The sequence below is a fragment of the Phycodurus eques genome, chromosome 8 (assembly GCF_024500275.1).
Source record: "Phycodurus eques isolate BA_2022a chromosome 8, UOR_Pequ_1.1, whole genome shotgun sequence".
NCBI lineage: Eukaryota > Metazoa > Chordata > Actinopteri > Syngnathiformes > Syngnathidae > Phycodurus > Phycodurus eques.
In genome coordinates, this window is record NC_084532.1 from 20,083,688 (window position 1) to 20,109,750 (window position 26,063).

At 41.7% G+C, this 26,063-nt stretch overlaps 1 protein-coding gene across 2 annotated transcripts; it reads left to right on the forward strand.

Moving 5' to 3' along the window:
• The first annotated feature begins 1,422 nt into the window (after window positions 1-1,422).
• Window positions 1,423-23,042, forward strand: cbarpb (CACN subunit beta associated regulatory protein b). 2 transcript variants are annotated; one of them, XM_061683869.1, is made up of 10 exons: window positions 1,423-1,483; window positions 9,436-9,508; window positions 9,743-9,894; window positions 15,266-15,327; window positions 15,741-15,903; window positions 16,431-16,602; window positions 16,957-17,100; window positions 18,706-18,943; window positions 19,836-19,998; window positions 20,321-23,042. In XM_061683869.1, exons 2-10 carry the CDS (start codon window positions 9,461-9,463, stop codon window positions 21,786-21,788), a joined length of 2,610 nt encoding a protein of 869 aa, XP_061539853.1. In that variant the 5' UTR covers window positions 1,423-1,483; window positions 9,436-9,460; the 3' UTR covers window positions 21,789-23,042. The 2 variants fall into 2 exon arrangements, with proteins under 2 accessions (XP_061539853.1, XP_061539854.1); XM_061683870.1 differs by lacking the exon at window positions 1,423-1,483 and adding an exon at window positions 5,822-5,937.
• The last annotated feature ends 3,021 nt before the right edge of the window (window positions 23,043-26,063 follow it).

A 26,063-nucleotide genomic window follows, 5' to 3' on the forward strand; every position in this document is an offset into this window, starting at 1 on the left:
AAATGCACACAGGAACAACGACCTTGGTTTTTGGAGACTTGTGGTTTGACAATACTAAATGGAACTATTAGGCTATAATGAGCATCCTTACATTTGAGGGGGAAAAAGGGACGCTTGCAAGCCTGAGAACACCATCCCAAATTTGAAATAAGGGGCTGGCGGCATAATTTTGTGGGGTTGTTTTCTAGAGAAGGGACTGGTGCACTTCACAATATAGATGGCATCACGAGGAAAGAACATTATAAGGAAATACTGAAGCAACATCTCAAGACGTCCGCCAGGAATCAAATAAAATCGAATTTCCATCACAAAGCCCTGATCTCAATCCTTCTGACAATTTATGGGCAGACCTGAAAAGGCATGTGCAAGCAAGGTGGCCTACAAACTTGGCACGGTTATACCAATTAGTTCAGTTCAAGAAAAATTGACCACAATCCTTGCCAGCTCATGTGAAAAGCTTGTGAAAGGATACGCAAAACGTTGGACCCTAGTCATAGAGTTTGAAGGCAAAAGTACCAAATACTAATAAAATGAAAAATACTAATGTATGTAAACATCACTGCGATTGGCTGGCAACCAGCTCAGAGTGTACCCCGCCTCTCGCTCGCAGTTAGCTGGGATAGGTTCCGGCATACCCGCGACCCTGGTGAGGATAAGAAAAAGAAAGAAGAAAAAGGTAGAAAAAGGATTGATGTCAACAACAGACTTTGAAGAAAGTAATGAAAAACTGTCTTCTGCCATTTAGCAAAGAGAAATAATGTTGGTAATCCTAATTGACCTAAAACTGGGGGGCAAAATTGTCTGATTTCATGTCAGACAATGAGAGGGGGGGGGGGGGGAACATGTCTCTCTTCGTGTGGCGTATGTAAATATTTTATTTCAACTGTAGATACATGGCAGGTTGAGTTATATTTGCCAGGAGAGGGCGCCATATTACTGTTCGAAATACAGGAGGCTCAGAAATAACATGGACAAAGACGTTTGTTAACTTCAATGCCAGAATAATAACTGACAAAATAGCGAATGAGCTTTATCCATGTAATGATTTTTTTTTTTTACATCAAAAGTTTAAGTTAGATGTTAAACGTGTACGATTTGGAATTCAGATAATGAAACTTCTTATTTTATTTTTTTTTATTTTTATTTTTTTAAATTGCATCTTAACTGAGGGTCCTTCTGTGACTCTTTTCCAATGTTGGAAAATGATCTAGATAGATAGATAGATAGATAGATAGATAGATAGATAGATAGATAGATAGATAGATAGATAGATAGATAGATAGATCAAGCGTCGTGCCGCTTGTCTTTCCCTCACTGATGACGCCAATCTGATTGGCCGGTGGGCGTGTCTTAAAAGCAGGGGGCTTCCATTCATAAATACCTAAAAGCCTTTTGAAAAATCTCCACATTCAAAAGTGATCTCAGCAGATTTTCTCGTGGTTCGCCCCTCTCCGCCTCTGGCCGGACCACGCAGCTAGAGCAGGTAAGTGCCATGTGTATCGACGTGCGCTTGTTTGTGAAGCCTGCTGTGGATGAAAGCCTTCGATGTCGAGTGTCTTCGCCGCCGCATTCATGCATTCAGACCTCGCCGTGTCATCGATTAAGTGCATTTCGCCGTGAATCTGCATTCTTGGGTCTTCGATGCTCTTGAATTGTCACCTAATTTGCTTGGAATCGATTAATATTGCTGAAATATGCCTGCACCATACAGATTTTAGTGTTGTGTTAGAAACAGTGCAAACATAGCAGACAATCTAATACGATAAACAATGTTTTTTTTTTTATTATTATCATATATGTTTGTATTATATTACAATTATAAATAAGACTAAAAGGTAGCGTAACCGCAGTAATATTTAATATTTACTTTATTTAGTAGTGTTCTTTTCCCATGATAATGTAAATACAACGTCTTTTCCAGGGACTGTCACCATCAAAAACCTTTTTCAACTGATTTAAGATATATTTGAACGTTCTTAACGGTCGTACAAGTGTGAAAATAAGTTAGTTACTAAATGGTCAAAAACAATGATAAATCCGAAGAAAATGCAAATCACAAGTGCAGTTGATTAAGCATGGGCTAATTAACTGAGGTCTCACTTTGTTTGCACCCAATCATTTTGCAATTGTGTCACTGCTCTGTATTATATATGAAACAACATTACCCTTAACTGCAGATGGAGAGAGCTCTTTCTTTGTACAAACAAATGTTTTCGATAATATAAACAATATTACCAGTATATAACAATGTATGACAAGTGAAACTAAAGGTTAAAACAAAATAAAAAAAGCATTTATTATGGAGAAAGGCAGTGGAATGGTAAGAATCACAACATTGTGGAGTGACCACAAGTTCTACCTAAACGCTAATCGTCACATAATGCAAAATCAGGTTTACAAGTCCCAACACTTTAATTAATCTGAGAGACCGTTTCCATGCTGTACCTGAAATAAGTCCACTTGGTACCCTGTTTTTTCTTCCTTTTGATTGACAAAGGGAGGCATTTATTTGAGGGAGGTTTTTATTTGTCTTCAGTGGACGACCCGCACGCATGACGATAATTAACATATTAAGATGAACTTCAGCACAGACATCCATGCATCATTTTTCTGTCGTGCCTGTCCTATTAGGCCCACGGATTTGCTGGAGCCTATCCCGACCTGGACTGGTCGCCAGCCAATCGCAGGGCTCATATAGACAAACAACCATTCACTCACATCCACACCTATGGATAATTTAGACTGGGGCGTCCAAACTATTGGCCGGGGGGCTTTTTGCGGCCCATTTTATAGCAGCCCATGGTATATCCCAAAAATAACATTTGTCATAGTCCACAACGCCATTGGGTGAAGGTGTTGAAACAGTCAGAGGGTTTCGAAACCTACATCCCCCGTGTGCGACAACTACGACGCCATACAGTACGTCCCACCAATGTCGGTCCGTCATCATAAGTTCCATTGCCCATTGCTGCACTGAGAGCATTTGCTCATTGGCAATATGTCACCGCGACGTAGGTATTAAATCGAAAATGACCTCCACCACACTAAATCAAGTTAAGCTGGAGCACCGGCCAGGGTAGCCTCTTCAGAAAATCAGCACCCGAGTCCTCATTTGACAGTCTGCAGAAGGGGGGGGGGGTTCATTGTCTATGTTTCATCATTTAAATCTCGTGTCTAAGTCATGGCTGGTGTTATTGTTTGGTTCCATGTGTTAACACACCAATTTGTTTTGAGAGACATCACCTGTTAGAATTGAATGTACCACACACACACCAAACTAAAATATTATTAAAGTCAATTGCGTGCCAGACACGATATGCACCAACATCCATCCATTTTCTGAGCCGCTTCTCCTCACTAGGGTCGCGGGCGTGCTGGAGCCTATCCCCGCTGTCATTGGGCAGGAGGCGGGGTACACCCTGAAACTGGTTGCCAGCCAATCGCAGGGCACATAGAAACAAACAACCATTCGCACTCACAGTCATGCCTACGGGCAATTTAGAGTCTCCAATTAATGCATGTTTTCAGGATGTGGGAGGAAACCGGAGTGCCCGGAGAAAACCCACACACGCACAGGGAGAACATGCAAACGCCACACAGGCGGGGCCGGGGATTGAACCCGGGTCCTCAGAACTGTGAGGCTGATGCTCTAACCAGTCGTCCACCGTGCCGCCCATGCACCAACAATTATATAAAAATAAAACAGTTGTTCATCACCCATTTGCCTCAGATGGAAAGACGCCAGCGACTATCAGTCAATATCCGTTTCACAAGCATTTTACTTCTGCTCTGAGGTCACCTAATTCGAAAGAGTTGGTTAACACCATGGATCAATGTATGAAAGTGCTTGATAAATAAATTTGGTTTTGATGTAAAATACAGATTTACTTCCCAATCTGTAGGCACCTATGAAACATCACATAATATTAATAGTCACTTTGAAGCATTTATCTACCGAAGAACACACTGACAATGATAAACAACTAGGTCTTTATTGAACACATGTAACAGTGAGACATGTCAGCCGTGAAAGAAGCTTTGTCAATGCTTCCTTTGAAAAGCAATACACAGATTAGCCAACAGATAGCGCTCTTTTTAAGTGTGTCAAATCAAATGCTTCGAAGCAGTGTATCATTTTACGCCAAGTGTCTCCAAGTGATTCATTGTTTCAGAAAGCCTCTGTTTCTCCATCCCTACCTTTAACACGTATGTAAAGCTGGCAACCTGGCAAACTCAGTTTGTTCCTACAGTAACACACAACTTCATTACTTCATTCTCTACCAGTTTAAGTGAAATGATAAATTACCTGAAAAATGCTGATGGCGAACGGTGTACTGGTGCTGTAATCAATACAGCTGTGCACAATTGTACAGCCGCTGCCTGGTAAATTCCCGCCCACACAACATGTGATTAGCCAGCCCAGCTGATGCAAAACAGACCTTGCTGAGATTTTTAAAGAAGCTGGGTAATACATACGTTTCGGCCAATGCTTATCAGACTGTTAGCGACTGCCGCCCGACATGCCCTCCTAGTGGCCGACGTCAGTGCGACGTATGTTTGCTAACTGGGTACTGATAACAAATTGGTTTTATATAGAGCTTTTATGGATATGCAAAGAAACTATTTACAACGAAAGTAATAACAACATTTACATTTATAATACCTCTGGTATAGTTCATTTTCAGAAGCAAAAATGTTTTTCTCCACTTTCTGCTGTGTCAAGGTCTAAATTTATGAATATATCACAATAATGGTTAATTGTGATCCTCAAGTAAACACTGCTTTAAAGATTGCCAGCTTACTACTTGTTTTGGTTCAGAATATTGAGATCCGGGCGGAACGGTTGGACAACTGGTTAGCACATCTACCTAACAATTCTGAGGAATCTGGTTCAAATCCAGCCTCACCTGTGTGGAGTTTGCATGTTCTCCACGTGCCTGCATGGGTTTTTCCTGGAACTCGGGTTTCATCCCACATCCTAAAAACATGCATGGCACAAGACTAAATTGCCCATAGGTGTGAATGGGAGTGCGAATGACTGTTTGTCTATATGTGCCTGACTGGCGACCAGTTCAGGGTGTACCCCGCCTCTCCCTCAGAGTTAGCTGAGCGCCAGCACGCCCGTGACCCTAGTGAGGATGAGCGGTACAGAAAATGGATGCATATTGAGATCGGCGAAAGGCAAGGGCGGAACTATTCTAGTGGGATACAGGGCTGCGAGCCACCCCAAAAATCATGAAAACTCCAAAACTATTTTCTTTCTAACCTTTAACAGAAAGCTTTGATGTAGCAGTTTCTCAAAATAACTAAAATATAATTTCTTGTACACCCATGATTTAGTCTTCATTGAACCTTGACGTGCATGTTTTTGGAACATGTGGGGAAACCAGAGTACTTGGACAAAACACAAAAGGACATGCAAAGTCCACAAAGGAAGGCCTGAGCCGTGATTAGAACCCTGAACCTAAGAAATGCGAGGCAAACATGATAAACACGTGTCCACATGCTACCATGCCAGACACAATGTTATAAAACGAATAATGCATTCAGAATAATGCCTGCCTGTTATCGCTCATGTATTTCCTCACGTAATGGCCAACTTGACATTTAAGCGACCATTCTGCGGCTATGTTTTTGCTCTCAACCGTGCCGCCACGCTGTCCTGTTTCTTCGAGGCCACTGGGCCGCTGCTGAGGGAGGATGGGGGAGGGACACACACACACACACACACACACACACACACACATACGCACACACACGTCCAGAGCTGCTGCTTCCGATGCTATTGCTGCTCTTTCGCACTGCCCTCCATCAGGGGTAATACACTGGAAGCAAGCAGGAGGATAAGACAGGCTGCGAGCATAGGGTTATGTTTACAGGCTCTGGTGCTCAAGTTGCTGCAGTGAGTGGTGGGCATGTTGCTTCTTCCATGCTGTGGTGAGTATCCAGGTTGTGTGTGTTTGTGTGTGTTGGGGGCGTGCATATGATGCTGCAGTAACAGGATTAATGGCCATGATCTGGAGGAGCCAAGACATAGCAGCAGCAATCAGCAGTGGACCTCAGCTTCTGATTAGTGGCAAGAGCTTGTGTATCTGTGATGGGAGCTAGTTAGACATTCTACCAAGTTGATGTGCTGGAGTGCTGGCTGATGATTTACACAGCTCAGATGCTTTGCCTTTTGTTTTTGGCTGAGGATTAAACACATGCATGAGCAGCACGTGAGGGGCACACTTTTATCTGCTCACAGTTGGGATTTTGCAAAGGATTGCTGCAGCATCTATGCTTGCTCTTGTTTATTTTTAAACACGTATTATATTACCACCAGTAGGCAACAGAATAAAATTCACCACAGAGTAAAATGTGTGATTTAAATTGGGCATACACTGTACAATTTTAGAAGTGTTATTTTGGAATGATTGAAGTGCTCATGCTGCAGAGACAGACAGTCCAAGTTTACTCTCGAACAGTGATCACCAATCACAGCACTTTGTCACATTAGTGTGCCATAAAAGCGATATCTCAGCGATATCTGCTTGATCAGTGTGCTGCTTACTTGGTCTGAAAATGACTATTTATTTGCGACAAATAGTGTATCTTTATCTACGTAAACCACGTATGGTCACAGGCAAAATATTTTAATTCCCTTCCACTAGATGGCAGAAGGTACAGTTAACCCGTGTATCCAACTGTTGGCATTCATAGAACGTAAACCCAGCTTTTATACTGAGTACTTTGAGAAAAGCTCATCATTATATTAATCATTTTTGGGACATTTTCATCTGGGGGTATGCCAGCACGGTGACTGACTGGTTAGCACGTCCACCACACAGTTTTGAGGACCTGGGTTCAAATCCAGCCTCGCTTCTGTGGAGTTTGCATGTTCTCCCCTGGTTTCCTCCCCCATCCCAAAAACATGCATGGTAGGTTAATTGAAAACTCGAAATTGCCTATAGGTGTCAATGTGAGTGCGAATGTTTTTTTTTTTTTATATGTGCCCTGAAATTGGCTGGCGACCAGTTCAGGGTGTACCCTGCCTCTCACACAATGATTATTTGCTAAAAACAATAAAGTTGATCAGTTTGAACATTAAATATCTTGTCTTTGTGGCGTATTCAATTAAATATAGGTTGAACGTGATTTGCAAATCATTGTATTCTCTTTTTATTTATGTTTAACACAATGTCCCAACTTCATTGGAATTGGGGTTGTACAACGGAAAAACTGTACTCATGTAAAAATAACACAGGACTACGGACGTACCACTGAACCGAGGACAGGCGACTCGAAACTCGGAATACTAGAAATACAAAATTGCAATGGCAGTAGGCAGAAGCAATAATCTCACAACTCCATTCGCCCGCCCCTGGGCTTTCAACTCTACACATTGCAATAGCTTGCAGGTGCGTCTCAGCCATCTCCGCCCACCAACGGTCACCAAGGGAACTGACAGACAATGAAACCAAATGCACAGCAACACCAACTGGGAGCATAACAGATGATCTTTTCCATCACATTCAAGTCACACACCTCTCACAATCTATTATGCTTGTGGATATTATTGAATCGACCATTTTCAATGGCCAGAGAGAGAGTACCAGACCTCAACTGAGCAACCAAAGACCTTTGATTTCTAGATAAACGAAATAAAACGTTCAGGTATAAAGCTTTCCTTGAACAGCATATACGTTTTCATTTTGGGTTTTAACAAAATATTTTGGAGACAAGCTTCTTTAGTTTGAAGAAGCTTGTTTCTGGCAGAATAGATGTTACAACACAAATTATTCCTGTAAATATATCGTATATGCACTATTTCAAAAATTAAGAAAATCTCTTTGGTCCAATGAGAATCATCTAATTTGCGCCACTTAAAAACTTTCTTATTGATTCTACCCTCTGTCATTTTAACCAGTCGTTTCCATAGGGATAGACCCAGGGACCCAGCCCATATCTCCTTGAGTCACTGGAATTGGAGCAAATCTATGTACCCCCAGAACGGACCTAATACCTCTCTTCTGTTTGGCATCTATTGCTTTGTGTTCTTGGGTGCCCCACACCCCAGCAGCATAAATTACAATTGGTGAAACACAAGCATTGTACAATAGAGTATATGTAGACCAATCAAGCTCCTTACATACTTTGAGTTTGTTCATTACTGATAACAAACCTCTCCGAGCAAAATTAGCAACGGTCCCTGTTCCAACGTCAAAACAAATTCATAGAGAAGGAAGCCTAAATATTTTTATACATCATCATATTGTAAGGCAGGGGTGTCAAACTTATTGTAGGGGCAGGACCTGATATATAAAATAAAATAATAATAATAAATAATTGTAAATAAATAATAAAATAACCATACGCTTTTGTTGTGGTTTGAATGCAAAACAAATACATCTACATACATTTTTATATTTCCTAATTTAAAAAAAAATCATTTTTCAAAACAACTTCAGATTCCTTGATAATCTTTTGCTTGAGTTTGTCATCTACGTGTGTACATAACAGTTGATGACACTGAGTGTATTTTAAGGCACAAAACATTATGTCACAGGCATTTGGAACAAAAAAAAATTGTTGTATTGCACTTTAAAATTTAATCAACTTATGAAGACATAGGAAACATTACCATTCCGTTTTTTTTCCAAGAGCATAACAATTCTCAAAATTGTCCTTGTCCTACCACCACAATGTCTTATATTTTTTCACTTTCAAATTCATCCTGCAGGCCGGATTGTACCCCCAAGCAGGTCGAGCCTTATGTTTGACACCACTCTTCTAAGGCAACTGAACCTAAATGAAATAACTGACTGCTTCTTTCCATATTTTTTGTTCTGAAATGCATTATTCGTGATTTGGTCTGATTAATAGCCAGTCTCCATTTATTAAATATAACCACGCATTAAATATACTCTATTTACCGGTAACATATTCTATAGATTGAAGTCAGATTCAGCCAATAAAATAATATCATCTGTATGTCATCATAGATACATTTATTATTATTGTTAACAATCAATTCCACTCAATCGATCAAATTCTTTACAATCAATTAATCGACTAATGGATTATTACTCACATCCTTATGTGGTTCATTTCTACATAGAAGGTCAAGAAGATCATGGACTGAAAATGGCATCGCCTTAAAGTGCTTACTGAACCCGTCCGCTCAGATTGCTCTGACGCACTGAGCAGCGTTGTAGTCCTCAGTTCATTTCTTACTGTACTTCCACTTGGATCGTCAACGGCGGCTCTCAGCATTCACGTGCATTTGCTGTACGTTTAACTGTCATCTCTCGTTAGACTTCAGATTGTTTACTTGATTTAATGCAAGCAATGGATTGTGGGTACTGAGTGGAGATAAAAGGCAGCCGTCTGTCTGGTCTGCGTTGACTTTTGTTACTCCAGTAAGCCATTTCCTCTGTGTGTGTTCTCTCCCAGGGGGACTCCATAGTTGGCCTGGACCATGAGCTATGAGTCTACCGTCTGGAACATCCTACCAGAAAACTCTACTGTAAGTCTGGCCATATGTCAACCTTTCTGTGTTTGTACGTTTAGTGGGTCCATTGCCCTCGTTAATAAACAACTTCCTGACCTGGATCCGGAATTAGTAAATCAGTGATCCAATCCAAAATTTAATTTCCCCTCACAGAGAGGCAAGATGATGATGATGTACATTCTATCTATCTATCTATCTATCTATCTATCTATCTATCTATTGAGCTAATCTTATCTAATCATATGTCAGGAGGTACCGCTCGAGGCGGAGGAGCAGCAAGATGGCTACGTGCTTCTTCTGGTGATCCTGTCCATTTTCCTGGTAGGGACGTTGATCTTCGCCTCCATCCTCCTCATCACCTGCCGCCGCTGCTGCCGTGGAGGAGATCAATGCTGCAACAGGTATGAAAATAAAAGATTTTATTTCGGGCCATGCTGGTCATTGTCAGGCATCAATTAGGGTTCCACAATATAATTTGTTTATAGTGGAAAAAATGGTGACCTTACTGGTGGGACTTGATGAAAAACGTATCTAATTACTTTAAAGCACAGTGGAACCTAAGTTTTTGCATGTTCTAGTTTTCATACGATTTGGTTTTCGATGTCACAAATTCATCAAAGTCTTCTGCCTGCCGGCGTGACTCAACCACTAATTTCCTGGAATCGAGCACCCACACAAAGCTTCCCAAGTGCATGCACAACTTTATTGAGTGTTTTGTTGTTGAGTGAGCATCACCCAGCATGTTCATCTGAAGCATTGTGAAAGTTTGTTGTGCTTATTTATTGGGTGTGACTCTTCAACAAGCCACCGTGGGGCCAAGAAAAGTTCCTAGTGATAATAAATAAGGCAAGAAACACAATAGAATTCAAGGAAGAACTCAAAGCAAAGTACAAAAATGGCAGATTCCACTTCCAAACAATAACCTCAACTCCTTCCTCTCATTTCATTAGTCTTTTATATATATGTTACATTGTTTTCTGTATGTCAAACGGTAGTTATTCTCTATAACAATAATTTTTTAAAGATTTTTGGGTATCTGTAATAGATTCACTGGATTTCCATTATTTCGTATTGGAAATATTTGGCTGTAGTCTTTCAAAAAAAAAAAGTAAACTTTTTGAAATGGCTTAGTCACAAAAACTGAGATTGCACTGTACATTCCAAACCCTCATTCATCCTTGGCCAAAAGTAAACAAATGTTATATGAAGTGACATTTCTAACTTTTAAGATGGTTTAAGAAAAACCACATCTGAAACAGTCCCTTGTGTTGTATGGTGTGCATGTGTTTGTGGACTTCCAAGAGAAAACCGGACTGAACACGATACGCAGCCTTCATTTGTTGGGTGATAAGCGCCGTATTTGGCAACCGGTTTCGTGCAGCCGCCATTCATGTTTACATTAGGCAGTCAGGTGGCAGCCATGTGAGTGCATGGGGTGCGTTCAGGGACATGCTAGCGAAATGATAGTAAATGATAGCGAATGTAGTTCTTTTGTAATACATCATTGTGAAAATGAATGAGGAAAATTATTATTTGCATCAGAACGCTTTAGTTAAAACGCTATAGAATCATAATATGGAATTTTTTTATTTTGAAATATAAGAATAGATTAGTTGTTAATATAGTCAGCCAGAGCTGCGAGGAATGAAAAGTAATCAATGTCGGAGACTGAATGCGAATTACAGCTGTGTGTTTGTGTTTGCACATTAAGGACTGCAGTCCTGTTTTTGTTTGAATTCCTCTTTTGAAAAAAAAAGAGAAAGCTACAAGTTTTTTCTAATGTTTTTGAGACTGTAGGGTGACAGCTGCAGCTGTTAATTTTTTGAATGGCGACCTTAGGCATGTTAACGGCTGTCTGTAACCATCGTTGTCTCAATTCAACGCCACAGAGACACTACAGTACAATAAATATCATACAAACTGTTGACAATATTTTGCCCCAAAAAAACCCCACCTTTTTACATTTACGAGCGAATAATGGAGGATACAGTAAAAAAAACTTTTTAAAAAATTGGCAAATAGGTTATTGTGCAAATGCCAAAACTTCAACTGTCTGAGAATTTCTATAATTACAATATACACGCGCTCATCTCAAAATCCTATGTTAATTGACACATTTTACGATAGTTTCTGCTTGATCCATTAAGAAATATCTTTGTTATCTTTGCAGGTTAAAAAATATACCGTACCTTTTTTTTTCTCTCAAGTTGCTGCGCCACCCGTGAAGTCCTGTAGCACCCTCGAGCATGTGCGCATCACACAAAACACCAAAAATGGAGTTCTACTGTACATTCCGCATCGTTCAACGTCACAACAAAATGTGATTTAATTAGCAGGTACAGCAACGAAGAGAAACAGAATTGCTTGAATTCTTCCCCCTTGTTGCTAGGCAGAACCCGTGGGCCCACAATCATTTCTTTTCGCTTTAAAACATTTGCGTACATAAGGTCATGTTCACGATGCTGATTCCTTGGTAATTTGAAGCTGAGGGTTCCGCTACTTCACACAGCAGAGAAAGGACAGCGAGATGCTGAAATCAGTCACTCGGCCACACCCCTTAAAGACACACATTAACCTTTAAAGGCATACATAACACATGAATACTACAGTATGTACACTAATTATACTTTATAAAAGCAGTATATATTTGTTTATATTCTCTTGTATTGTTTTATTGTTTTCTACAATAACATTGCTAGTTTTCTTTAAAAAAAAAAAAAAAAGGAACAAAAATGGTGGTGTTTTTGGGGGCTGTAATGGATGAGTGGCATTTCAGGAGTACAATTTATTTGATATGCAAGTAAATTGAGTTAAGGGCTTGGTCACAGAAATAATTAAACTTGTAAGTCAAGGTACCACCGTACTACCACTGTATAAAATCCAAAATAAGAAAAACTTATTTTTATCAGAGCCATATCTGCTTGCTCAGGTGAGATAGTGCCACGCTTTCATCATGTTTAACTGCTTCACATGCAAGTGCTTTCTTAGCGACAGCACCTTTATTAAATGTCTACTTACATAATAGATGAGGCTCGTTGGAATTGCCTATGAAGCGTCCTGCGCAAAAATCCGGTGTGCAAAGTCCCAAAAGTGTCTTTAGTGTGAATACCTCACGAACAGACATGCACAGTAAAGCAGCAGTCAGTTGTTATGAATGTCTGTTATTTACATTTAGGTGGGGATTTTATTAATTAATTTATTTATTTTACAGCAGCACATATCATCGCCCGCACTTGAAAAGAAATATGAGAGGAGGAGCTGCCAAAAGGCAAGGAGGGCTTTAGTGGGTGAGAGCAGCGCACAATCAGCCAGACTGGTTCAAATGACGAATGTAATGAGATTTCATCGCAGCCATCGGTTGTGATTAATCCCCCCCCCCCCCACACACACACACTCATCCCACCCCTCACTGCTCTGTGTGCGCGTGGAGACTCCACACACACACATACACACTGACATGAAAACTGTGGGAGCCACACAGGAAATGAAAGACAAGAGGAAGCTGAGATTTGGGATGGCACACATACACACCCACATGCATGGAGCTCATAGCTCTGCACCAAGAAATCAGATGGCGGGAAATGACTGGAAGCGGATTTCATCCTCTTTTCTCTTCCTCATAAAGTAAATGGCAGTGCTGGGATTTCACTTGGATGGAGCAAGGCAAGCAGAAAGATGTTTAACCAGATACAGTGTATGTGACTGAAGTCTGTTGATTTGATTGTGCCACACTAACATTTGGGTTTTTACATATATTATGTCCATGGAAAACTATTTTGTGCCCCTTTTTATGGCGCTCTTCATTATTGTTTTATTTTGTGTTAAACGTGGTAAACTTAAAGTAGAACCTATAAAGTTGAGCACAATCCATTCCGAGACTCTGATCAACCTCTAATTTGTTGTCCAAATAATTTTTCCCATGGGAAATAGCAAATATGACAAATATAATCTGTTCTGTATGGGAGCATTTTAAGGTACCATTGTGAGTGTGTCATAAATATATCTGTCGATATACATATATAGCATAGATGGCAGGTTTGCAGGTGAACTGGAGCCTGTTCCAGCTGACTTTGGGCAAGAGCCAATCACAGGGAATGTATACGGGGGATATAAAAAGTCGACACCGTGTTCAAATGCCAGGTTTAAAACCTTTTTCCCACCGTTGATGTGACCTATAATCTGTAGAAGTCAATTGAAAAGAAAAAAGAAAACTGAGATAATGTGGTTGCACAAATGTGCACACTCTCTTATTACTGGGGATGTGGCTATGTTCAGAATTAAACAATCACATTTAAATTCAGCCAAACAAATCCACTTAAATCAAACAAATCACAGTAACACAGCCACATCCCCTTTTAAGGGAGGGTGTGCACAGTTGTGCAAGCACATTATACTTACTTTCTCTATGATTTTAGTTCATTTGAGTTGTACATGTTATTGGTTGCATTTAAAGCTTTGAGTTTTGTATAGCAGCACGGTGTACGACTGGTTAGAGCGTCTGCCTCACAGTTCTGAGGACCGGGGTTCAATCCCTGGCCCCACCTGTGTGGAGTTTCATGTTATCCCCGTGCCTGCGTGGGTTTTCTCCGGGCACTCCGGTTTCCTCCCACATCTCAAAAACATGCGTGGTAGGTTGATTGAAGAATCTAAATTGCCCATAGGTGTGAATGTGAGTGTGAATGGTTGTTTGTTTATGTGTGCCCTGCGATTGTCTGGCAACCAGTTCAGGGTGTACCCCGCCTCCTGTCCGAAGATAGCTGGGATAAGCTCCAGTACTCCCGTGACCCAAGTGAGGAGAAGCGGCTCAGAAAATGGATGGATGAATTTTGTATAAAAATAAACTGGCATTTAAACAGGGGTGTGTAGACTTTTTATATCCACTGTAAACAAATAACCATTAACATTCACAGCTATGGAAAATTTAGAGTCTTCAATGAACCTAATGTCCATCGCAAGCACCGGGTGTACATATAAACTAAAGGCCGGAGCCAAGATTCAAACCTAGTTCCCAGATGCTAACCACTAGTACACCATCAGTCTTACCTTAAATCTTGAAAGCTTTCACTTTTCATCACAAATCTTACTCACCATCTCATTTTTTGAGATTCTTGTCATTCAAATGTAAAAAGAAGTTAACCACAAACTTAAAACACTCTACCTTAACTCTAGTGTGATGAGGCATACAGTATGCTATACAGTCTGAGTAGTTTTACTGCTGTGAATTACAGTCTGCTTATTCTAGTGTATATTCTTCTTGGCCCACTATTCTCCAATTAACACCATTGTCGCGAGAAAGCCACAAAAAGCCAAAGAAAACTGCAAAGCACACACAAGCGATCATTCCTTTGAAAGGCAAGCCTTATCGTGATGTATCGTGGATGATTTGCTTCCAGATGTTGATTATGGCGCCATCGCTACATAGTTTTGGCAAAATATTTCATTGTTTTCAATTATGATACCGTCATTGTCGAGGAGTCATTTTCATTGTTGTGTCTTTTCCGGAAGTGACTTTCTTCAGGTTTCTGACTGGCTAAAATGTCCTTACGTTTGTTTGTTTTTTGTGCCACGTAAATAAACGAATGATGCAACATGAGTCGTGGATAGACGTGCGCAAGTGCCAGCTGATAAAGGACATTCTGACTGACATGATTTAGTCTTGAAGTCATTTTTTAAACAGCCTTCTGAAGCATCAGCTCCTGTCTTTGTCCCTTTGGTTTGATGTTAAACAAGACAGAACAATGTAATGCATTTTAATGTTTTTTTGTGCCGCAGCGGCAGCGATGATGCAGAGAAAACCACCGCTACATACACGGAGGAGTCTCAGCCCACCCATGGTAAGCATGGGCGGTGTGTGTGTGTGTGTGTGTGTGTGAGTGTGTAGGGGCGCATAGTTTGATTGATAGAGGGAGAAGTGATGGAAGAAAGATGCAGGGCACAGTGATGCTTTTATCATGTCAGCACAATGTCTAATCTATTACATTTAAAAAACAGCAGTTTTTCGAGCAAGTTGCTTAAAGCACTCACACGATGCCGAGAACGCATTCTGATACTCTGCGGACCACTGAATACACTCTGTCTCTGCAGAAGATGATTTAATAAAAGGCAGCATGAAACTGCTTTTCTCAGGCATTTTTTATGAAGGAGTTTCACCAGTCAGCAACCAATATATCAGATGGTTCCCTTCTGTAAAATGATAAAACAACTGCAATTGCTTGGGCATAATTGCAACTTTTCTTAATTTGTGTAGAAATCACCATCAGGGTGGATGAGTCTGAGTGCCTGTCAATGGCCAGCTCCCACGACCAGGAGACAGAGCGATTCCTCTCCACGGGAACCACGGGCCGTCGAGTTTCCTTCAACGAGGCGGCGCTCTTCGATCACGGCAAGAAGGCCCAGGAGAAGGGTCGCAGGTCAGAGAGAAATACACACAGGATCTTGCGTGCATGAAGGTGGTCAATGCTGGGTCACATCCATCTATTAATCCATTTTGGATAGCTTTTGTCCCCATTTGGGTCAGACTCAATTATTATGTAAATGAGTCCCACTGTTACGTAAAAGAAGTGCAAAACGGCTTGCTCTGGCACATTTTCAGAAATAGGTAGATAACTGAAATGTTCTTTGGCTGTTTAATTTCACACTAGATGAGTCCAGAGTCCCAATTGTATATAAGCACAGAATATGTCCCCTTTAAAGCCCAATCAGCAGCAGTGGATTGTTCCACCCTACTACTACCGTATCATACCACTCCACTCTAGAGTGCCAATAAGTGGTATAGTGTGGCACAGTAACTGTATTTTGGTACTCTTCACACCTTCAGTGAAAATCCAACAAAAGGTGTGTGCCATACTAGCCTTAGCCGAACTACACTGGTTGATCAATATGGGGTTATGCTCTACCCTTATATCAGATTTTTTTCCTTCCCCACTTAAAATTTCAGATACACTTTGACCGAGGGCGACTTTCACCACCTAAAGAACGCCCGGCTCACGCACCTTCACATTCCGCCGCCAGCGCTCAAGATAGTCACCATCCATGAATGTGACTCGGCGGAGAATACCATCACCATGACAACGCGCCCTGTCGCCAAGTCGGCGCTCTCCATCTTCCAGGTGACACTCCCGACTGGTTACATTAGCCCTGTTGCATCGCTCTTGACCAGCGCCAGTGGTGAACATCAGTCACTTCAGTTGGAACGAGAACACAAACTAAAACTAGACATAGAATAGACTCCAGCTCTTCCATTTTTGGCTGGATGCACTGATTTCCTTTTTAGCTCCTCATGTTCAATCATTGGAGCTAGCTGCCTGGGAGGGGAGCGAGTCTGGATTTGATATTCACTCATAGCTGGTGTTGGGAAAAATACAGTAATGGTGCTTTGTTGTTGCCAGCCCAGTCTGATTATTCATTTTCTGATGCAATTGTTAATATAAAAAAGACTCACAGTGTGTTTGCAATCCCTTCAGCCAATGCTGTGTCCCCTACCGCAAACTGCACTGACCAGCTTGAGCCCCAGTGCCAGCTGTGCTCTCCCCGGAGACACCCTCAACTCAACTGTTGTGGACACCAGCTTTCATGCAAATACTGCTGCTAGGACAAATGGAGGCTCTGTAAGTTACCTCCAATTATTTTATACTACATATACCGTTGAAACGAGATGTTTACATGCACTATATAAAAAAAATAAAAAAATTCTTACTGTCTGACAAGAAATCAGACTAAACATTTCCTGTTTTAAGTCAATTAGGATTACCAAAATTATTTCGATTTGCTAAATGCCAGAATAATGAGAAAGATTTTGTTAGGCAATTTTTGATAATTTTTTTCGACATCAGAAGTTTACATACAGTCAGATTACTATGCCTTTAATCATTTTGGGAAAACCCAGATGATAATGATGTCATTTCTATAGCAGCTTTTGACAGGTTTATTGACATTTGAGTTAATTAGAAACAAACCTGTGTGTATTTGATTTAGGCGCACCTGAAACACACTGCTTCTTTGTTTTTTTACTTTCTTGGGAAAGTAAAAAAAAAAAAAGAGCCAAGATATCAAGGAAGAGAATTGCACAAGACGCTGGCTCAATGTGGTAAAAGTTTGTCATCATCCACAGTGAAACGACTATTGTACCGATATGGGCTGAAAGGCCACTTTGCCAGGAAGACGCCATTGCTTCGAAAGAAACATAAAAAAAAAGCCAGGGACAAAGACCTTAATTTTTGGAGACATGTCCTGATGAAACTAAAATTTAACCATTTCGTCATAATGAGCATTGTTACATTTGGAGGAAAAAGAGTGAAGCTTGCAAGCCTGAGAACACCATCCCAACTTTGAAATATAGGGGTGGCAGCATCAGGTTGTTGGGTTGTTTTGCTACAGGAGGGACTGATGCTCTTCACAAAATAGATGGCATTGTGAGGAAAGAACATTATGTGGAAATACTGAAGTAACACCGCAAGACATCAGCCAGGAAGTTAAAGCTTGGGGGCAAATGGAGAATGACCTGACGCATACTGCCAAACTGGTTACAAAGTGGCTTAAGGATAACAAAGTCAGTGTTTTTGGAGTGGCCATCGCAAAGCCCTGATCTCAAGCCTATTGAAAATTATGGGCAGACCTGAAAAGTCATGTGCGAGCAAGGTGGCCTACAAACAGTTACACCAGTTCTGTCAGGAGGAATGGGGCAAAATTGGATGGGCCCAAAGAAACAGCTTTTGCCTCTGCCCATTCCCTTTTGGTTGTTGAAATGAAGGGACCATTGTATTGTATTGTGCTGTATTGTTTGCTAACACTGTGCAACAACAAAATAAAATTATTTATCAAATAAATCAAAAACTCCTGCCCACTATTGTGAGAAACTTGTGGGAGGATATTCAAAACATTTGACCCAAGTCATACAGTTTATCGGCAATGGTACCAAATGTTAATGAAATGTATATAAACTTACTTGGAAGAAATTAATGAAACATTGTCTAAAAAAATCCTCCTATTATTCTGGCATTTAGCAAAAAGAAACAAAATAATTTTGCCATTTTAATTGACTTAAAATTTAGGCTGATTTAATGTCAGACAGTGAGATGAAAAAAAAGTGTGTCTATTTACATAGCGTATATAAACATCTGGTTTCAACTGTATATTGACGTGTATCTGTAAGAGCTACTGTGGAAAAACAGTAGGTGGTCAGAGACTGCAATTGCAGCTCTTCATCTGTTCAGCTGGAGATGATCGCAGCAGGGCCCCGGGGCCGAGGCTGCAGCGTTAGCACAGGAGGAGGGACCACTCCCACCAGCACTGTCCCGCCTGCGAACAGTGATGCAGGTGGCCAAGGTCCAGTACAGCAGTTCTTCACCAAACTGCGGCGCCACACAAGCCTGGAGGGGGCCAGTCCCTATTTCAAGATCAAGAAATGGAAGCTGGACAGCAGCCAGAGGGCTTCAAGTCTGGACATGAGAGGTAACAGACACTCCATTGAGTGGATTCCTGTAAAACTCATCTTAATATGTCTTGGGGAACAGGAAAAGTAGCACAATCCTCAAAGCTCTTTTTTAATTACTAGTGAATACCTTTTCAGAAAGGCATGTGCAGTTGAAGTACAAAGGCTTGCTTAGAGATGCGAGATACATTCAAATCCCTTGGTCATTTTGCTGAAAATTGAAGAGCAACAAAATCCTTAATAAGACTTTGACACATTACGTGATGACCAAATCCAAAATATCCATACCCAAAAAGCCAACGGTAGTGTTTCTTATTGCTGAAATCAGCGAGGCAAAGCATCTTGATTGAATAAGCTTATTTCCGTTATCATACTCTTGGTGACATAATATGTCACAATGTGACATAATAATAATAATAATATTCTATTCCTTCCATATTTTGATCACATGACTCCAACACAGCGCTGATATTTGTCCTCTGATTTTGGGCTCAAAATCAATTTTTGAGCCACACCATGCAAAGATGTTTGGCTTAGGTATTTTGGTGTAAGACAAAAATTAACACAGGGGCTACAGTAATAAACTGTGAGAGGCTTCCTGGCTGCTCTGACTGTTTGGATATGCACAAAGACACAGGACAGATGGCTTGGTGACTCAAAATGTGGTTGTTCCAAGTCAATTTAAGCTCCTGAATGAATCCTCCATGCAATCACACATACACACGCACACCCTACCTAATGCAGCATCAGTTTTTCCATCATACCAAGACTCCAAAGATGATCCCAAAATCTCCCTTCAGACTCCTTAACAGCTGATGGTAGATTTAATCAGAATTAAGTATCATTTCCCAGCCTGCTGTCACCAAACTTTCTTAACTTCTTCTCATGTCTTGAATGTTTACTGTGAGTCAGGCTCACCAAAGAGAAGGCAGTTCCAGCGTCAGCGGGCTGCCAGCGAGAGCATGGACCAGGACGACAATGACACGCACCACATTGACCTCATCCAGTACATCGCCCGCACCCAAGACATCACCTATTGCCCACCTCCATCTGCACCACCCCCTTCCCTCGGCAGGTATCTTTAATTCCCTTGCCATTCATCCTGTCCACTGCTTTGCTTTGCAATCATTTCGTCAAAAAGGTTCAGCGATAATCTGTTTCAGGCTATGTGTCACACTTCTTCCTCAGGCTTCCATAGATATGAACAAGACACTAAATACTGTGGTACTGAGCTAAAATAAGTGTAAGGACATGCCACAGCAGCCATTGCAAGTCATGACAATCATTCCGTGCCCTGTGAAAACAGCCGTGTCGCCAATAAATGTGATATTCATAGTAATGTTCTGACACTGTCATTTTGCGTGTCTCCTTTTTACTTTACCTGTGTGAAACCACAGGGTAGAGGTAGAGGTGATGGTCGAGCCCACCTGCAGCCAAACTGGACCAGGGGTGATTGGCCTGTCCCCTAATCCCCAAGATGAACAGCTTTCCCTGGGGACAAGGGAAAGCTCTGAGCCTCTTGCCCTCCAGGATCCCCAGACACTTTACAGAGACATTTGGACCTTACGTGCATCACTGGAACAATATGCTGCCTCTGACCAAAGCAGCAATAATGATAGGAACTCTGTCTGCAGCGATGCTGACAGTGTGTGTACAGAAAAAGAAAGAGAAGAACTCACCAGCTGCTATTCCCAGGATTTAGGTGATGAAACAGAAGGTGCAGAGGATGACAAAGAGTTTATGGTGTACAGGGATAAGACATTGGGTGCAGAAGGTGTAAGAAGTAGGAAACAACAAAGTACTGAATCTGAGCGTGGCGGGAGCGATGGGGAAACATGTACTCGGAAATTGCTGCAAATGGATAGTGGCTACGCATCAATAGAGGCCCCATCTCGTGGTCCTGAAGATTTGCGGATGTTTGGAAGCAGCAGCCCGAAGGAGAGAACAGCCCATGAGAAGAGGCACCACTTCACCAAGGCAGGGAGATCTGGCACGATCGGTGAGAGCTTTGAGTCTCACCTCTATGAGGAGGAGCCAGACGAGCAATTGCTCGGCGCCAGTGGAGGAGTTTACATAGAAACTGGTGTCAGTCCACAGAGCCGGTTTCCATACGGCCAGATGATCACCCCTCGGGAGGCTTCACAACCATCCACTCAACCTCCAACCCTTCATCAGAGAGACTACAGCATCGATGAGAAAACTGATGCGCTGTTCCATGAGTTTCTCCGACATGACCCTCAGTTTGACCAGCAGGAGATGCCGCTAAAGAAGCACCGGTCCCGAATCCACCTTCGAAAGCAGTGGCAGCGGCACAAGCAGTGGAGCGACCCTGGTGTCAGACACTTCCATTCCTCTTTTGAGAGACAACGAACTCCACTACGGAGGGGTGACAGTGTTAATTGCCCTATGGAGACAAGCTACCATAGCATGCTTCCCCGCATTGTCAGCACACCTGACGAGGAGACCAGTGACTGTAGTACTCCAGAAAATCCAAAGATAGACACTACAACTAGCAAGGTTGCAGGGAAGGACATAGAGCAAGGTTCCACCGAAGACCAGATATCATCACCACATCCTCAACCATCCATCTCTGAGAAAGATGAAGGGAAGACTGAACATCCAGAGCCTCAAGAGGACAGCAAACCACCCAGACACCCCCTAGAACATTTAGATGAGCGGTCGCCCCTTCAGCCACCCGACTCCTCAGGCTATGGCCCACAAACCATCACGGCAGAGCTCACGGACAAGCTGACCGCTAACCTAGACGAAAGGCTATATACAGGCCTTCGAAGGACCAAGGACACAGCGACCGAGTGTTTGACAGTGACGGCTACTCATGCTTCTCCAGACCATAGTCCAGTGTAGCTCCATTTGTTTTTATGGTTGACCCTATAGCTGCTCATACACATCAACAATATTTAGCCTCAGTTCTGATGATTCACAATTTATTTTAAATTAAATCAACCAACCAATCAGGCGGTACAGTTAAGTTTGGTTTGCGAAGGTACTTTTGGCAATTGTCAACCCTTATTTGGATTGACATGGTTCAAATGCAACAGTGTTAACCACAATTAGAAAGTCTGGTTCTTATGTCATATCCAAACAAGAAAATTTGTATGCATGACAGTTTTTTGAATGGTACCTTTTTTTGTCTTCCGTTATAACACAGAAGTGACAAGCATCTGTGAACCAATCAACTGACAGTGGTATGTGTAGCTCCACCCTACCACTATTGAACAATGCCATACTCACACTAAAACATTTTTTTGTCCCCTTTACAACTTTTGAGAGAAGATGTGTAAAAATAATAATAATTAACCATGATACCAAAATTAATCAAACTGTACCGCTTGGTTGTAGTTCAAGGGTCTTATTTTTGTCATTTTTCAGGTCACTGGTGAAATAATTTGGAGAGTCGAAGGTAATGACTAAGTTGAACATTAATCTTTTAGTTTTTTTTCTAGTGTGAAATGTTATGTTATAGACTGGTGTCGCTGGTCCGCTGTGTGGCAAGTCAAGTGGTACAAGTGTAGACTAATCTACTGTCTAAAAAAAAAAATACTATTACAGATTAATTTATTTTATCATTATTTATATACAATTTGTCGTTTTTATGCCACAGAGGGAGTTGTTTCAATCCTACTGTTAAAAAAAATGTGTTGACTGTCTTAGACCCAAATACAGAAGATCTTTCAGGATGCACCGAAACCTGCCAGGAGTTTCAGATTAAGTTAGTTGTTATGTCGCTGCTTTGCCTGATCATCTGTTGGGACTCTCACATTCTTTGACTGGCTTTGTACTTAACTGTATGTAAACAGACACGAGTCACAAGTATCAGTTGCATTAGACAACACTGACACTTTCTTTGGGGAGTTAGCTGCTAGTATTTCTTCTATTAGAGCTCACTGGAACATTTTGCACCATTTTCCAGACACGGTGTTGTTTCAGGTAGAAGAACAATGTAGTTTGCAAACCTTCATACACTTTCTCCCAGAATCTGCTTCAATGTTGTTATTCATGACTAGCTAAATATATTTTTGTATGTGCTTTGAGAGTGAACGCACTAGACATGGCAATCCATCTCCAAACTACAAAGGACTGTGGACAACACTTAAGATGAGCTGTAGGTCCAGTCAAGTCCAGTCTGTTGTAGAAGTTTGCATTTCCGTGATAGCAGTGAGCTAAAAGGTTCGCTCTCACGGATGTTTACGTTTTTTTTTTTGTTTGTTTGTTTTTTATGAAAGGCATGACTTCTTGTGCATGAGGTGCAACAGAAAAGGCTTTATTTGCCTTGAATCAGACATTGTGTGTATATCCTCGGCTGCTCTTGAGGAAGTTGACAGCAGAGTGGATGCCTGCCAATTTACAATACACCCAATAGCCAGTATTTAAATTTTTTTTTGTTTACTCCAAGATCTATTTGCTTCATTATATGCTTGTTTTGATGAGGGAACATAATTCCCCGGGCTTCCTGCCTCATGCGTAGCGAGGGGAGACTGCAGAGCGTGGTGTTGAATATAAATCATAGCAGCAGAGGGGAACCCCTTGTCTTGTGTCTCCTCCTTTCCGTTCCAAGCTTGTTGCATCGCAGTACATCTGCAGTTCAGTTTTGAAGAATAAAGTCCCCTGAGAGTGAAGTTTTAGCATGTTGGTACTAAAACGTAAAATACCATTTTGGTTTTGATAGTGGCGGCACGGTGGACGACTGGTTAGAGCGTCAGCCTCACAGTTCTGAGGACCCGGGTTCAATCCCAGGCCCCACCTGTGTGGGGTTTGCATGTTCTCCCCGTGCCTGCGTGGGTTTTCTCCGGGCACTCTGGTTTCCTCCCACATCCCAAAAACATGCATTAATTGGAGACTCTAAATTGCCCGTAGGCATGACTGTGAGTGCGAATGGTTGTTTGTTTCTATGTGCCCTGCGATTGGTTGGCAACCAGTTCAGGGTGTACCCCGCCTCCTGCCCGATGACAGCTGGGATAGGCTCCAGCACGCCCGCGACCCTAGTGAGGAGAAGCGGCTCAGAAAATGGATGGATGGATGGGTTTTGATAGTGCTGTTAAATTGGTTCATTGAAGTAAAATCAGTTTGCACTATACTGACCCAACACAGTTACATGAACAGTTTAGTGGTAACTCGAAGTCTTTGCTATGAGATGTAGTTACTGTAGTTTTTGTTGAAAATATGGGTCTGTTCACACGACATGGTATTAGGAGTATGTGTCACACTAAAAGCAAACTGTCTATCCATTCATGTTTATGCCACTTGGCCTCACAAGGGTTGCAGGTCAGCTGAACTCTATCCCAGGTGAGTTTGGGTGAGAAGTAGGGTATACCCCAGACTGGTCGTCAACCAATCACAGCCCACGTATAGAAAAACAACCATTCACATTCACACCTATGGACAATTTAGAGTCTTCAATTACCTAACAATGTTTTTGGAGGAACATGCAAACTCCACACAGGAGGGCCCAAGCCAATATTTGATCCTGGCCCTGTCAACTGCAAGGCAGACGTACTAACATCTTGGCTTCTGTGCTGGCCTTGAAAAGAAACATACCATCCATCCATCCATTTTCTTCACCGCTTCTCCTCACTAGGTTCGCGGGCTGCCGGAGCTTATCCTAGCTATCTTCGGGCGGGAGGCGGGGTACGCCCTGAACCGGTCGCCAGCCAATCGCAGGGCACATATGAACAAACAATCTTTCGCGCTCACAATCATACCTACGGGCAATTCAGAGTTCCCAATTAACCTACCATGCATGTTTTTGGGATGTGGGAGGAAACCGGAGTGCCACCACCCAGGCACAGGGAGAGCATGCAAACTCCACACAGGCGGGGCCGAGATTTGAAACCCGGTCTGCAGAACCGTGAGGCAGATGTGCTAACCAGTCGCTCACCGTGCCGGCTGAAAAGAAACAAAAAGGTAAAATTAAAAGATGCATATTATTGCGGTTAATATTACTTTAGTGAGATGAGAACTTTATATTCATAATATTACAGCTTCATTCGCAAAGAAATACATCTTAATTTCAGCCTTCCATTTTCTATACTGCTTCTCACTAGAGTTGCGGATAAAATGAAGCCTATCGAAGCTGACTTTGGGCAAGAGGCAAGGTACACCCTGGACTGGTTGCCAGCCAATCGGAGGGCAACATCTTAATTACTGTAGTATAATATAGTCTTTAATGGTGACCTAATAGTCCTTCATAATTCAAAACATTTTAACCAGGTGTCAGAGTGGTTGTGAAAAAGATGGACAAAGCGCATGGGATTGGGATTGTCTGGCTGCAATCAGCGCAAAATTCTGCCAGAGCAAAAAATCCCAAATGAGGGGGAAAACATTTTACATTTGACCTCACTTACGGCTCACGTATGGTGGCCCTGAAGTGACGAAATTGGTGGAACACCATTTTTGTTAGATTTACACTGATAACGCTTCTCCAGCAAAGTGTACATTCACTGAGATTCCATTAATATTCTAACAATAGTTTTGGAAATGACTCAGTGGGATTAGCAGTTGGCTCGCATACATCTATTATCGCCAACTACTGGCCTGGCATGCACATTACAATGTTTTCAGTCATTCTCGAGTTGCATCTTTATGTGAAATCTTTCAGAAACCCGAAACAAAAATAAAATTGAGACTGTTTTCTTTGATGGTGGTGAGGATGTACAATGATTCTTCAGCGTAACACATTACACAATTCTGCTGAGAGACATACAAACAAGCCAAACCAATCACTTGACCTCCTCGGTAGAGGAAATAAATGAGCCTCGTCTCTCTCTTTGATTTGAGTCTGTGGTGAGGATGATGCTCCTTTTCCAGGCGGTCCAGATTAGATCTCTTTTCTCTTGAGGCTGAGTGGACTCGGAGGCTCATTAGTGGAACAATGGCGCTAATGGAAGGACGTGATTTCAAATAAGGCCTCTTCTTTTTTTTCCTTCCAATCTTATCGTGTTGGCTCCACAGACGCACATTCCCATCTTGACAATTTTCAGCGTCACACAACGCATGCTCTCTAACACATTTCTCATTCGTAATCAGACGATGGAAATGGAATATTGCTTTGAAGTGATGAGTCAGCTGTGATCACAATAACTACCCATCAGATTCAGAGAAGTAAAATGGAGTAAAGCTAAT

Bases quoted from the DNA above. Each gene is read 5' to 3' on its own strand.
- cbarpb (XM_061683869.1), top strand. From the start codon at position 9,461: ATGAGCTATGAGTCTACCGTCTGGAACATCCTACCAGAAAACTCTACT. The intron at 15,328-15,740 runs GTAAGCATGGGC...TAATTTGTGTAG, and splicing joins GGAGTCTCAGCCCACCCATG to AAATCACCATCAGGGTGGAT. The intron at 19,999-20,320 runs GTATCTTTAATT...GTGAAACCACAG, and splicing joins CCACCCCCTTCCCTCGGCAG to GGTAGAGGTAGAGGTGATGG.